Here is a 14,171-nt window from a genome sequence, read left to right on the forward strand (position 1 = left end):
ACCTTCATTCAGGGGGTTCAATATGTGGCTCCATGTGTATGGTCTCTTTTGCCACGATAGGATTTAAATTTAGTGCTTTTGGTTCTCCAAAAACCTCCATTTGAGAATATTCGGGAGATTCCCTTGTCTACGTTATCCCAGAAGGAGACATTCTTGGTGGCTATTACCTTGGCCTGCAGGGTATCTGAATTGGCAGTAATATCCTCTCACAGTCCCTATTTGGTGGTCCATAGGGATAAAGTGGATCTTCGTCCCTGTCCATCATTCCTGCCCAAAGTTGTCTCTGACTTCCATTTGAATGAGGACATTGTGTTGCCTTCCTTGTGTCCCAAGCCAGCTCATCCCAAGGAATTTGCTTTGCATACCTTGGATGTGGATCGTGCGATTGCAGTGTATCTGGCAGCTACTGAGTCCTTTCGGAGGTCAGAATTGCTTTTTGTGGTTCCAGACAGACCAGGGTAGCTTCTTCAGCTACCATCTCCAGATCGATCAGGCAGATGGTGACTCAGGCCTATTCCATTAAATTATTAGCATTCTACCTGGCGCTGAGTGCTTCTTGGGCCTTCCATCATCAGGCATTAATATTGCAAGTTTGCAAGGCGGCCACTTGATCATCGGTGCATACCTTAACAAAATTCTATAAGGTAGATACTTTGGCATCTGCGGATGTTTCTTTTGGCTGCAAAGTTTTGCATGCTGATGTTTAAGAGGGGCTGTTCCCTCTTGAGGGGTGTTTTTCTTTAAACTTTTATTTTTTCAGATGGGGCTCCTGTAACTTGGTTAAGGCTCCTGTGTCCTGGTAAAGGGGACTTATGGTTAGCCTTGGGTTATTTTCCTCACCCTCATTTTCCTTTTGGCACTGCTTTTGGATGTCCCACTAGTTATGATTTATGGAGCACTGTGTCTGTCGATGAACGAAAGAGAAAATTTAATTTTTGTACTTACCGTAAAATACATTTCTCTGAATTCGACGCACACAGCACCCACCTCTCTATGGAGTTATGATACTTCTAATGCTACTAAACTGATTACCTAGAGCAGAGAGGGGGGTTATATACTAAGCTGAGGATGGCCCATGGGCGTAGCTAGGTGTTTTTTGTTCTGTCTATTCCTACTCCCGGAGGAGGCAATATAACCCACTAGTTATGATTTATGGAGCGCTGTGTCAGTCGATGAACTCAGAGAAATGGATTTTATGGTAAGTACAAAAATCCAATTTTTTCGGGTACAGCCTCCAAAGTTTAGATTCTCCTTAGACTTAAGTTTTTAAGCAATCAGTGGCCATTCACTTTGAGACTTTGACATTCTTTATTTTTGTATCTGCATTTTGCTATGACATTTGATGCTTACATATATAGATATTTAAAATGTTGCTGCATTGAATGTAGGTTACCAGCGAGGTATTTGTCTGCAGAAATGTTTTATATTTAGACCATGCTGGATGGAATACCCAGGTAAAGCCCTGATTGCTTTCATTACAGTTCTGCTACTGAAAGGGATGATTGGCTTGAAGCAATTTCCACTGCAATCGAAGAATATGCCAAAAAGAAAACAACCTTCAACCCAACAAAGAGTCAAGAAGAGGTAAGTCCTAAATATATGTTAAAGTTAATTGACAATTTTGCTTTAAGTGGTTGTAAACCTCAGACATTAAATATGAACAAAGCATATCATTATTAGATGCGTGTACTTGTCAAATTAAAAGCACTAAGTGTAATTTCTGTGTGCTGCTACATTTGTCTGCTATCAGCATGAATTACTTCTGACAAGTTTTTTCTGACACAAAGAAAAAAAAGGTGACAAGTGAGGGAGCTTCAGCTGATTGACAACCTCAGCTCTGTTCCTATGTGAAGAGGGGTGTGTCCCTTCCCTCCAATCTGCTGTCAGAGCTCTCCTCACTGATTTCTGTGGAGTGTAATTTCAGCTATCCGGCCCCCTTTTCGCTGACAGCTCAGACATTGTTTATAAATTCAGAATTTTGAATGAATGAATGAATGAATGTGTAGAACACAAGGCTACAGATAATCCGGTATAACTTTTGTAGGAGGATTGGTTAAATATATATGCATCACCTGAGGCCAGTCACTTCACTGGGTGTATGTAAAGCCCCCTTTACACTGATGGACTGATTGTCAGTTTTTCAGGCGGACCCGTTCGGACCATCCATCTGGAACAGCAGATGTCAACGGACATATGTCCGTTGACGCACACTGACATCCGATCCAATCTTGTCCGCTAAAAACAGATGGATGGGGATCCATTCCTCATCCATCTGGCAGATTGAATCTTATGACAGTTGGATGGAAATGGACAGGCGGTCTGTTTCCATCTGACCACTCATAGAGGACAGCAGGCTGTGTCTGTGTCCTCTCTGCATAGCGGAGGAGTAGACACGGACCTGTCACCTGCCTGATCAGCGGAGAGATTCGCTGGTGGACTGCACCAGCGTGAAAGGGGCCTTCAGGTTTACAACCTCTTTAAATAAACAAAAAACAGCATCCTGGAATGGAACACTGTGAGGTAGTAAAGGATAAGGAAAAAAAGGTATGAAGACCATCAAGAGAGGATATTGATGATGATGGTGGTGGGTCACTAAGTAGTTGATATACAGCTGATATAGATCAGATATAGATGTAGCTTCTTAAATGCATTAAAGAGGACCGATACTACTAATCACAAAACACACACTAACCTAGTAAGGTTAACATATGGTGCATTAAAGCATAAGTGATAATAGTGAAGTTCCCACAACCTGTGGGAAAACATGATCTGATATGTCTGGCCCACATCATCGTACATGCAATAGCTTTTCTATGCAAAGGTCTTTGGGTATACATACTGTATGTGTCTATATGTATGTATGTATGTATGTATGTATGTATGTATGTATGTGTGTGTGTGCGTGAGCTCTGTCACTTTGTAAAGAGACAGATTTTTCAGTATGCAAAGAGTCCCTGAGCAGTCGGAGGACCGATTTGTCAACTGGATATAGACCCACAAAACCCAGTCAGTCTGGCCGGTCAGGACTGTGGCCGGTCAGTTGGAGGACCGATTGGGTTTTGTGGGTCTTTATCCAGTTGACAGTCAGTCTGGCCGCTCAGGAAATGGAATAATCTTTTTTTATTGTAACAAAAAAAGTATTTAATATAACTTTAATTCTTCTGATTATCAGCTCAATCTAGTGGCTGAAATTGTATATTTTCTCATTGAGGTATTTCAGGAAACTGAATTTCGGCCATTAGTTGGAGCTGACTATCATAAAAATGTATCTATTACAGAAAACATGTAAAAATTTGTGCAGACTGCATGAATGCTTGTGACATTTGCCCAATAAATGTTGTATAAATAGTATTCTTAGTTATAAGGGGTCAAAAAATATACTTTTTATTTTAATAAATGCCTACAAAATATTACAGAAACACCAGTATTAATATCAAGTAATATGTGTTTCAGACTGATCCAGAAGAGGAAGGAGATAATACACTTGGCACAAAAGCACCAATTTGGATTCCTGATGGCAGAGCTACCATGTGCATGATTTGTACTAGTGAATTTACACTGACATACAGAAGACATCACTGCAGAGCATGTGGCAAGGTTTGTCCTACTGGATTTTAACTGTTGCTTGCAAATTGGATATACTGCTAAGGAATAGAGGAAATAAAGGAAATGATGCAAAAAAAAAACTTGCTATGCTGTAATGCAGAATATCATAGGTATTTGCATTATAATATGAAGAGTTACAACTAACAATACCATTATTTGTGAAATGAATCCATAAGGAAGTGTGTCATATTTTGGTAAAAACATGTACTACAATTACCTTTTCAAAGATGGAGAGTACTGCTAAAAGCATTACTAAGTTATACTAAAATGCCTAAACAAAAATTTGGCTTGGTTTGCCACCTGTTGTGTTTGTAAGACAAGGATTCTGCCAATTTAGTACTAAATCACCCAAATTATGCACCAATAGGGAATGTTTGAAATTTGGTGGATTCACAGTGTTTTTGTTGTGCTTTTCTAAATAATACATGTTGTAAATTTGTTTTCAGATTGTATGTCAAGCATGTTCAACTAACAAGTACAGCTTGGAGTATCTCAAGTATCATTTAGCCCGAGTATGTGACCTGTGTTTTCAGGAACTACAGAAACAAGGTATTTAATTGCCTGTCTTACTATGGTTTGTCAAACGCCTTTTTAATATGTCTTTAATCACCTAAAGTAGTTGTAAAGGCAGAATTATTTTTTACTGTAATACGTTCTATGCATTAAGGTAAAAAACTTGCATGCACCCCTTCATTGGCTCCTGCTGCTGTCAATCAAAGCCAATGGGGGGGGGGTGCAAACCTTGCTCTGTGTCTTATGGACACAGAGAGCTGGTTACAGGCGCGACCATGCACGAATGCTCCCATAGTAAATTACTTTCTCTGGGGGCACTTGGCAGGGGGAAGGAAACCAGGAGCGCCAGTGGGGACCCAAGAGGAAGAGCACTGGGGCTACTCTGTGCAAAGCCATTGCACAGACCAGGTAGGTATGACATGTTTGTTATTTTAGGAAAAAAATCTAGCATTTACAATCACTTTAGGTGGAGATGTTTCTAGATTTGCTCATATACAAGGACCAAAACGAATATGCACATTCTAAGTTGCATTTCCTTTGTGAGTAGAGTAAAGGTTTGAAATGAAATGGTTATTTTTACATTTGTCAAACTGAATGTGAATATCTAAGAGGCATCTCCAAAAACTGGAAGATGGCTGTCTGGTTTGAGACTCAGTTGTTTAGTATAATGGTTCATGACTACAAACTAAACTCAAGCCAAATATTTGACTGGGAAGCTTCTTGCTTTGCTTGCCATGTCTGCACCACAAAACCCTTTGGCCATCAGATGCAATGGCCCATTGCATCAAAAAACCTTCCAGGCAGAAAGCTGGCTTGATTATGGAGTCCATTTAAAATGCAATAATTCCTTAGTGGTTTGGTTTTTGTCTATCTTACTATTTCACAGATGGACTTTCTATTTAAAAAGGAAATCTTGAGATGTAGAGCTAAAAGGGGGCAGTTCTAGGCTAGTTATTGTTCTCCCAAACACTTGGGTACCTCCAAGCACTTAGGTAATCCCAATATTCTAACAATACAGAGTTAAAGAGGAAGTAAACCCTCCTCTGACACTTTTACCTATAGGTAAGCCTATGATAAGGCTTACCTATAGGTACTGTAAATATCTCCTAAACATGCACCGTTTAGGAGATATTTACCTTTCATGCAGCCAGTGACGTCACTGGTGCATGCGCTCTGAAGGAACGGCCGCTGGTGCCGTTTCTTCAGAGCCCCGTGCCGTGACTGTCGGCTCCCGCGCACGTGAGTGACGTCACCACGGCTCCGGCCAATCAGATGGCCAGATGCCGCGATCCCGGAAGGTCATACAGGTAAGCGGGCTGCACGGCGGGGGCTCGTTTTAAGGTAAGTATTGCATAATGAGCTAGTAGTATGCGATGCATACTAGCTCATTATGTGTTTCTCTTACAGGTTGCCAAAAAAAAATACGGGTTTACAACCTCTTTAAGAGGCACTATTCCTCTTAGGAGGTGTAAACCTTAGCATCCAATACATATTTTAATTATCTGAATACATTTCTGCATGTCCTGTGTACTGCCTTTCAGTTGATATCTCTTTCCATATGATTACCTTTTTCCAAACAGATAGTCCAAGCGTAGCCAAATCAAGTTCTCCTGCAAACCATAAGTCCCCCTCCAGTGCCCTTTCTACAGTGCTGCAAAGCATTCCATCTGGAAGGAAACACAAGAAAATCCCAGCAGCTCTTAAAGTAAGTTTGGATGTTAGCAAGCAGGACTGTCAATGATTTTTAGTCTACGTTATCATTCATGGATTGGCAAAAGTATATTTGTTGACAAATGCTAACATTTTGGAAATGTATATGAACTATCCCAGTTATTTACTATCCTCTAGTAACTGAAATAATAGGCATGTTTGAATTTGGTTCTACATTCCTGTCTCAGACAAACTCTAAGAACCTGCCCCTATAGGCTTCATCTCAAAGGAAGAAATATAGTCTGATGTAGGGACTGTTATCATTTTGTTTGTTTGCTTTCAGGTATGTGCCAGTACAGAAGACTCATCAATGAGTGGTTACTTACAAAGATCAAAGGGTAGCAAAAAGCCCTGGAAGCAGATGTGGTTTGTAATAAAGAACAAAGTCCTATATACATATGCTGCTAGTGAGGTAAGAAATTATTCTGTAGTGCTTTACATATATAAGCAACTGTAAACCAAACAGGAGTTTTTAATTTTGTGCTCCTAGGAGATGCCACAGACAGCCAGACCCACTTTTAGGACAGACATCTGCTTGTCATTTTGTAGTGCTGTGACTCATCTTGTGCCATTTGCTCAATGCGCTACAACATATACTGTTGACACTTCCTTTCCCCTAGACTTTGAGAAGAGAATTGGCCAAGTCACACAAAGGTTTTCCAACAAGTAAAAAGCGCCTCTGACGCCATCCTTGTTAGTGCACCCCTAAGTCAGGCCATACGCTATGCAGTTATCTTTTTGTTGAAGGAAAGTAAAATGCTTGATTCCCCTATCAACACGGTCAGCGTTAATGGGGGCATGCCTCTGGCTGCGCTGTTTTATTCTGACAGTAGGATGTTTCCCGTATGATCACTGCTAGTGGCTATTGAACAAAAATAAACCCTGACAGGCTGGTTGTACTGAAGTTCATTGATAGATCGACTTCAGTAAAAGCAGCCTGCATATGTAGATAGATCGAAAATTCAGCCGGTTCAGCCAGTTCTGTCTATAGCCGGCTTGGGAGATCTGACCACATAATGGCAAACATTTCAGTTCCAGTACACTGGTTTCAGTATGATGAAGATGTGGCTGGAATTTTAGCTGAATTAAAGAGAACATGCCAAAAACAATCTGTACCTAATTTACATTTTGTTTTTTGGGCTAAATTAGGAAACCGTAAATATCTCTGGTATTTTTAATTTTGCCACAGAAATGGCTAATGCAGAAGGATTATACTGGTGTTCAAAAGGGGAAATGGATTGCTAAAATACGGTCTGACACATGTCCTTTTTAAACTTTCTTGTTTTCTGTTTTGGATGAATGTGATTTTTTTTTTTTGTATATGAGGTAAACTTATTCACTCTATAAATTCAACATATGTAGGGAAATATTAGTGCTGTTGAATATAGTGTTGATGTAACAGAAATCGTATAGTTTACTATAATGTGGGTAATATCTGTCATACATATAGGTTATTATGCATTGAGCGTGTTATACCTACCCTATGATCATATATATAAATCTATTAAATACATTTGTAATAAATCTTTATGAAAACCCATTAAAAAAAAAAAAAAAAAAGAGATGGCTGCTGTTAAAATGTCAGGTGTTTTTTTTGCCCCTGAAGTCAAGAGTAAAAGAAAATTAACAACCAATTTTGGACCTGAAGGCAGCACCCCTCCCCATTTTAAAAAAATAACTACAATTTATTTCTGTAAACACTTGTGTGTCTACAAACATTCAAAAAAACTGGCAGTGAAAGTGTATTTTGGTATATCCTTTCAGGATATTGCAGCCTTGGAAAGTCAGCCTCTACTGGGATTCACAGTCAAAGTTGTACAGGATGAGAGCACCGAACTGAAAGTCCTTCATCTGCTGCACAAAAACACTTTATTTTACACCTTTAAAGCTGATGATGCTAATACAACAGAAAGGTAAGTTCTACCTATGGGTCAGTAAGGCTAGGATGGGTGGGAAAGTGCTCTTTGTATTAAAGTACACTTACCCTTTTAGGGCACGGGGTGCTCAATCTGTGGCTCTCCAGCTGTTGCTGAACTACAAGTCCCATGAGGCATTGCAAGGCAGTCAGTTAAACAAGCATGACTCCCAAAGGCAGAGGCATGATGGGACTTGTAGTTCCGCAACAGCTAGAGGCCACAGGGTGAGCACCAATGCTTTAGGGTATATTCACACCAGATGTGTTGGGACTACATTGGGCAGCCATTCCAGGGCATTCTTACCACATCACAAGGCAAAATGCCTTGTCTCTAGTGTGCCTGCTTCACACCCCACTGCGTTGTGGTAATGTATGGGCAGTGAGCACTGAAAGTGCAGTGCACGATTCTCGGCATGACATCATCTTTCACATTATACAAAACAATTAGGCTAACTGTACTCTGTAGTTTTTTTTTAAATTTATTAAAGTGTATTTTTTCCCCCAAAAAATAGCATTTTAAAGACTGCTGCGCAAATACAGTGTGACATAAAATATTGCAACGACTGCCATTTTATTCTCTAGGGTCTCTGCTAAAAAAAATATAAATATATATAATGTTTGGTTCTAGGCAAATTTCTAGCAAAAAATACTGATTTTAACTTGTAAACAACAAGTGTCAAAAAAAGGCTTATACTGGCAATACACGTACCGAATTTCGGTGTTTGCGGACTGAATGATTATTCGTCATTCGAAAGCGAATTGTCCACTAGTGATGAGCCAAACACCCCCCTTTTCAGTTCGCGCTAGAACACCTTCAACAGAGGAAAATTTTGTTCGAACAATCGAACTCTATTGAAGTCTATGGGACTCGAACATCAAAAATCAAAAGTCCTAATTTTAAAGGCTTAAATGCAAGTTATTGCCCAAAAAAGTGTATAGGGGTCCGGGTACTGGCCTGGGGGACATGTACCAATGCAAAAATTTTTTAAAAAAACTATGTTTTTTAAAGGAGAAGTGATTTTTTTTTTTTTTAAAGGAGAAGTAATTTTAATGATGCTTAAAGTAAAAAACAATATTTTTCACATTCTTTTATATGAAATTCTCAAAAAAAAAATGTAAAAATCAAAATTTTTTAACATTTTAGGCCAATTTCTTTTCTGCTACATATTTTTGGTTAAAAAAAATCGCAATAAGCGTATTTTGATTGGTTTGCGCAAAAGTTATTGCGTTTACTAACTACGGGAAAGATTTATGTCATTTTTATTGTTTTTTTTTTTTTTTAAACTAGTATTGGCGGCGATCTGCGATTTTTGTTTTGCGGGACTGCGACATTGCGGCGGACAGATCAGACCCCTGACTCACATTTTTGACACTTTTGGGGGTACTAGTGACACTACAGTAATCAGTGCTATAAATATGCACCGTTACTGTAAAAATGACACTGGCAGAGAAGGGGTTAACTGTATTGGTGATCAAGGGGTTAAATGTGACCCTAGTGGCGTGATTCTAACTGTCAGGGGGCGTGGCTTGTTAGATCATTGCAATGCAATCCTATATAGCAGGATCACATAGCCTCTGTGATCATCTAAGGGAGAATGACAGACGGCTGTGTTTACATTAGCCGTCTGTCTTTCTCTCTCAGCTGCGGGAGATTGCGAGTGGCCGGCGGCCATCGGAGCTGCCGGTCACACTCACTGGCTCCCCAGCTGATGAGCTGGGGCGGGAGCGCAGCGGGGCGCGCTCGCCCCCTATATTATGGCGCTTTGCCCAGGAGCTGCTGCCTGCCGCAGTAAAACTGCGGTGGGCAGTCGTTACGTGGTTAAGTGGTTAAACTGACCTCATTTACAGACAGAAGTCCAACCCTTTGATCTAAAAGAACAAAATGATACATTGCAAAACATGTTTATAGTGATCTTACAGCGCTGAGAAAAGTTGATAAACATTTCCCGGAGGCTCTTTTTTTTTTTTTTTTTTGACAGCTGTGAGTGATCAGAGCATGGCTCTGCACTGTATAAATCGTGGAGATGCTGTGTTAAGAACGTGAGGGGGGTTGAATCGAGATTACGATTTTTTTTAGCGATTTAATCATGCAGCTCTACTGTGTTGTCTTCATACCTCTGTATTCAGTAATGTTAGGTGCCCCAGTGTGTGTGCTTTAGGCATGTGACGGTATCAGATTTCCATGCTGCGATTAATTGATTAGGGTTTTGCCACGGTATACGGTATTATCACGGTATTCAATTATTAAACTTAAATTATTAAATTTCTACCTCACTTCAATTTCATTGCTGAATTTAGGGACTTTGGTTCACTTTTGCACATTATTATGTAGTCAGTCAGTACAGACTCTGTGAACCAGGCCTAAAATAAGCCATCATGCAGTGTCTGGCCTACCTGGTGATGACTGGTCCTGGCGCTCGGCTCCGATCTGATAGCCTGGTCATTAGGGGCAAAATCCTTGCGGTCCAGAAGTGGTTAAACCTGCAGGAGGACCGGTGTTTTTATTTATAAATTACTTTACTATTGCTTTAGGCCTGGTTCACATGTATGCGGGTTGGTGGTTCACATGTATGCGAGTTGGCGGCCCACATTTGCACAGGCATAGCAGCCCATTGATTTGAATGGGCTGTTATGCCCTAATTTTCCGCAGAAAAAAGGTGCATGCAGCATTTTTAAAAAACTCAGTGGCCTTGAAATCCATCCCGGTTTTGCACCATGCAACTTACCTGCAGTTCCTGCTCTGGCAAGCTTTCTGCATTTTTAAATACATGGGCCCAGCATTTAAAAAACACAGTCTGCGTGTGCAGGAACTGTAAGTAAGTCGCATGGTGCAAAAGCAAGATGGGGTTCACGGCCAATGCATTTTTTTAAATTCTGCATGCGGCTTTTTTCAGCAGAAGACGCAGGCATAGCAGCCCAAGCCCGTTCAAATCAATGGGCTGCTATCCCTGTGCAAATATGGGCCGCCAACCCAAATACATGTGAACCGCTAACCCGCATACATGTGAACCAGGCCTAAAGCAATAGTAAAGTAATTTATAAATAAAAACATTGGTCCTCCTGCAGGTTTAAGCACTTCTGGACCGCAAGGATTTGCCCCCTTAAGGACCAGGCCATCGGATCGGAGCCAAGCGCCAGGACCAGTCTGCTTGATGACTATATAATAATGTAATGTGGGCTGCTATGCCCGTGTATGTATTTCCATCTATCTATCTATCTATCTATCTATCTATCTATCTATCTATCTATCTATCTATCTATCTATCTATCTATCTATCTATCTATCTATCTATCTATCTATCTATCTATCTATCTATCTATCTATCTATTCCTCCATCTCTCTATCTATCCCTCCATCTATCTATCCCTCCATCTCTCTATCTATCCCTCCATCTATCTATCCCTCTATCTATCCCTCCCTCTATCTATCTATCTATCTATCTATCTATCTATCTATCTATCTATCTATCTATCTATCTATCTATCTATCTATCTATCTATCTATCTATCTATCTATCTATCTATCTATCTATCTATCTATCGACAGTATATGGTAAAAGTACTTGCAGACGCTTGTAGAAGGCACTGTGTCTCTCTGAGCCCGGGAAGGAAGCATGTGCTGGGAGCTGTCTGATTGGTTACAGGGAGGAGCTAAGTCTCTCACTCTAGGATCATATTACCAGAGCTGTTTCTATAGAGTGAGTGAACTGCTGAGTGAGTGAATGAGTCATCCAGCTCACTGAAATGTATCAATTCTAAAGTCAGACTTGAGGCGCAGATAAACACGGTATTTTAAAAATGCCACAATAACAATACCGTGGGTATATCGAATTACCGAAAACCGGCATATGTCTAGTGTGCTTTATTAAAAAAATGCCATTCAATACCTTATTTTAGAGCGTCACTCAACTCTCACATGGCTGGCCGCCTCTCTCCTCTCTCAATCTGACAGCTTCAGTGGAAGGGGTGAAGAAGCCCCCGCTGACGTCAGTCGGGAGGGGAGTAGAAGAGAGGCAGGCTAGTAGTCACGTGAGCGCCGAGTGGTGCTCTGAAATATAGTAAAGAACTGCATTTTTTTTTTACTAAAGCACAGCCACTGGGGCACCTATAATTATTAAACATAGAGGATTATATGAAAATGACAAACTGCACTTAAAAGCATTCAAAACGCCATGTTTGGCTGTTTTGAATGCTGTAATTTTTTTTAATCTGGTGCCGAGTACCCGGAAGTGATGTCATGACATCACTTCCGGGTTTTTACATGGAGACCCGATCAGAGAGACGAATGCGGCTTTGATCGGATCTTCGTTGGCCGTGCAGGCTGGTTGCCCGGGTCTCCCGGTGGGACGGGAGACCTGGGCAAGCCACGGAAGGCGGCGGGAGGGTAGGGGGACGTCCCCTACCGCTCCTTGTAATGACAACCAGGCGGCTTCTCAGCCGCATCAGTTGTCATTACAAGACAGCTGACCGTCAGCTATGGACGCAGGTACCGGGGTGATGCCGCTAGCTGCAGGCATCACTCCGGTACAAGCACTTTCCCGAAATAACGGCAATATCGGTCACCTTGGTGGCCGATTCTGATATATCGGGGAAAGTGCAGATCGGCCCTCGATATATCGGTCGATCACTAGTGGGCACTGTCACTAGCTGACAGGCGGGGGGGGTTGGGGAGAGGACAGAGGAGAGCTGCAGATGACAGAGGCACGTAAACTGACCACTGTGTCAGGGCTGAGCAGCCATGATAAACCGTGGTCAGTTGACAGGGGTATGTCAGAACCAGGCAGGATCGACCGGGTATTTCAGGTGATACGGGGGTGGGGGGGGGGCAAATTCCACAGCACAAGCACTGTGAAGGAACAGGATCCATTTTTTTTTAGGGTAAAAAAGCTTTAATGAAATGTCTTTGAGACATTTCAATCAAGTTAATAAAAAAAAAAAAAGTGAATAGTGTAGTACTCCAGAGATCCCACCGGACCGCATTGCATTCCTAATAAAGTGAACAATGGGAAGCCTACTCTGGAAGCTGCATGGTAGTGGCTAACTGTATACAGTAAAAGCAGTCAAATTTTACTTAGAAAGTTGATGCGTTGGCTTCATATACAGCAGGGTGATGGGAAAGCAGGAGCAAGCACAGAGAATGTGGGCTTTGGGGTTTGCACAACCAGGCAGTATAACAATGGGTGTACCCACATAAAGGGCCATTGCTGCTATGGTATTCTGGCTGGTCTGGGTACTTAAAGGAAACACAAAATAAACTGTTATATGAATTCAGATAAATTTGGTGGGATGGTGCAGTGATGAGTTTAAAATTTCCTCCTTGGTACCGTGTCTTAAGCAGGCTCATGAAAAAGGCCTGCAAACGCCACGTTTACTGTAGTTGTTTGTACTGCTATATGCATATTATAATATTTTTACTGTTTCTTTTCTCCAAGGTGGATTGAAGCTTTTCAAGAAGGAACAGTATTGTAACAACACCTTTGAGACCTGCTAGTGATATGGACACTACATACTGCCATGTATAATTTCATATTTTTGGATATTCATGTCTTTTTTAGTCTTTTTTACATTTGTAAAATAGTTTGTTCCAACTTCTGTACAGATTATTTATTAAATACAGCTTTCAACCTGGTTGAATGTGTATTCAATGTGTTCAGGCTTTTTGTGTTGTATCTATGTATTAATGATTTAGACCAGGGATCCTCAAACTACGGCTTTCCAGCTGTTGCGGAACTACACTTTCCATGAGGCATTATAGAACTATGATCAGCAAGAAGAAAGGGAGAGCAGATGTATGTTTGTTTGGCCCCCCTCCCCTCTACCTGGTGGCATCTGCCATTCTGCTCCTGGGCGCTGATGGGCACGCGTAGCCCTGGGTATATGGGGGGGGGGGGGGTGGTTTGGAAGCAATCAGGTGGCTGATTTCTAAATAAACCAAACTGTAAGACTTTGAACAGTTTTTAATTCGATGCACCTAGGATAGCCAAATAGTACAGTATGCTTTCCCCAGTTTAAAGAATATTCCATCTGCTTAGCATAGGTGGCTTGAAAGAAAACACTCTTGCTGGTACTACAGATGGGCACGCTTCAGGGCTTACTCATCCATGTTAGAAAAGATTGATCTTCTATGGCAGGGGTATTAAACTCAATTTCATTGCGGGCTGCATTAGCATCATGGTTGCCCTCAAAGGGCCAGTTATTTCTGTAAGATTAGATGTCCAGAGTACCCCACGTCCCCTTACATCAGATGTCAAGATCCCTCCCACCACAGTGCACCCCCTTAACTTGCACTGCTGCCAGGAAGAAGCTGTGGAAGGATCTGGGAAGAAGAAAGTGCAGGGTCTGGAGGAGGACCAGAGGAGGGCTGGAGTCAGCTTCTGGAGTCCCCTGAATGCTGAGACCGGGGGCGGCAGAGACAAGGTGGTGTTGC

The 14,171-nt window shown here is 41.4% G+C and overlaps 1 protein-coding gene across 1 annotated transcript in view; it reads left to right on the forward strand.

Annotated features, from left to right (window-relative positions):
- Window positions 1-13,372, forward strand: part of FGD6 (FYVE, RhoGEF and PH domain containing 6) — a 189,724-nt gene extending 176,352 nt beyond the window's left edge. The window contains exons 15-21 of the mRNA XM_082254731.1: window positions 1,482-1,584; window positions 3,454-3,597; window positions 4,053-4,155; window positions 5,700-5,824; window positions 6,113-6,241; window positions 7,594-7,742; window positions 13,177-13,372. Coding sequence (XP_082110857.1) covers window positions 1,482-1,584; window positions 3,454-3,597; window positions 4,053-4,155; window positions 5,700-5,824; window positions 6,113-6,241; window positions 7,594-7,742; window positions 13,177-13,213 — 790 coding nt within the window. The 3' untranslated portion in view covers window positions 13,214-13,372. The remainder of the gene's footprint in view (window positions 1-1,481; window positions 1,585-3,453; window positions 3,598-4,052; window positions 4,156-5,699; window positions 5,825-6,112; window positions 6,242-7,593; window positions 7,743-13,176) is intronic.
- Window positions 13,373-14,171: the final 799 nt, after the last annotated feature.

The sequence above is a fragment of the Pelophylax lessonae genome (genome assembly GCF_965119305.1).
Source record: "Pelophylax lessonae genome assembly, chromosome: 4".
Taxonomy (NCBI): Eukaryota; Metazoa; Chordata; class Amphibia; order Anura; family Ranidae; genus Pelophylax; species Pelophylax lessonae.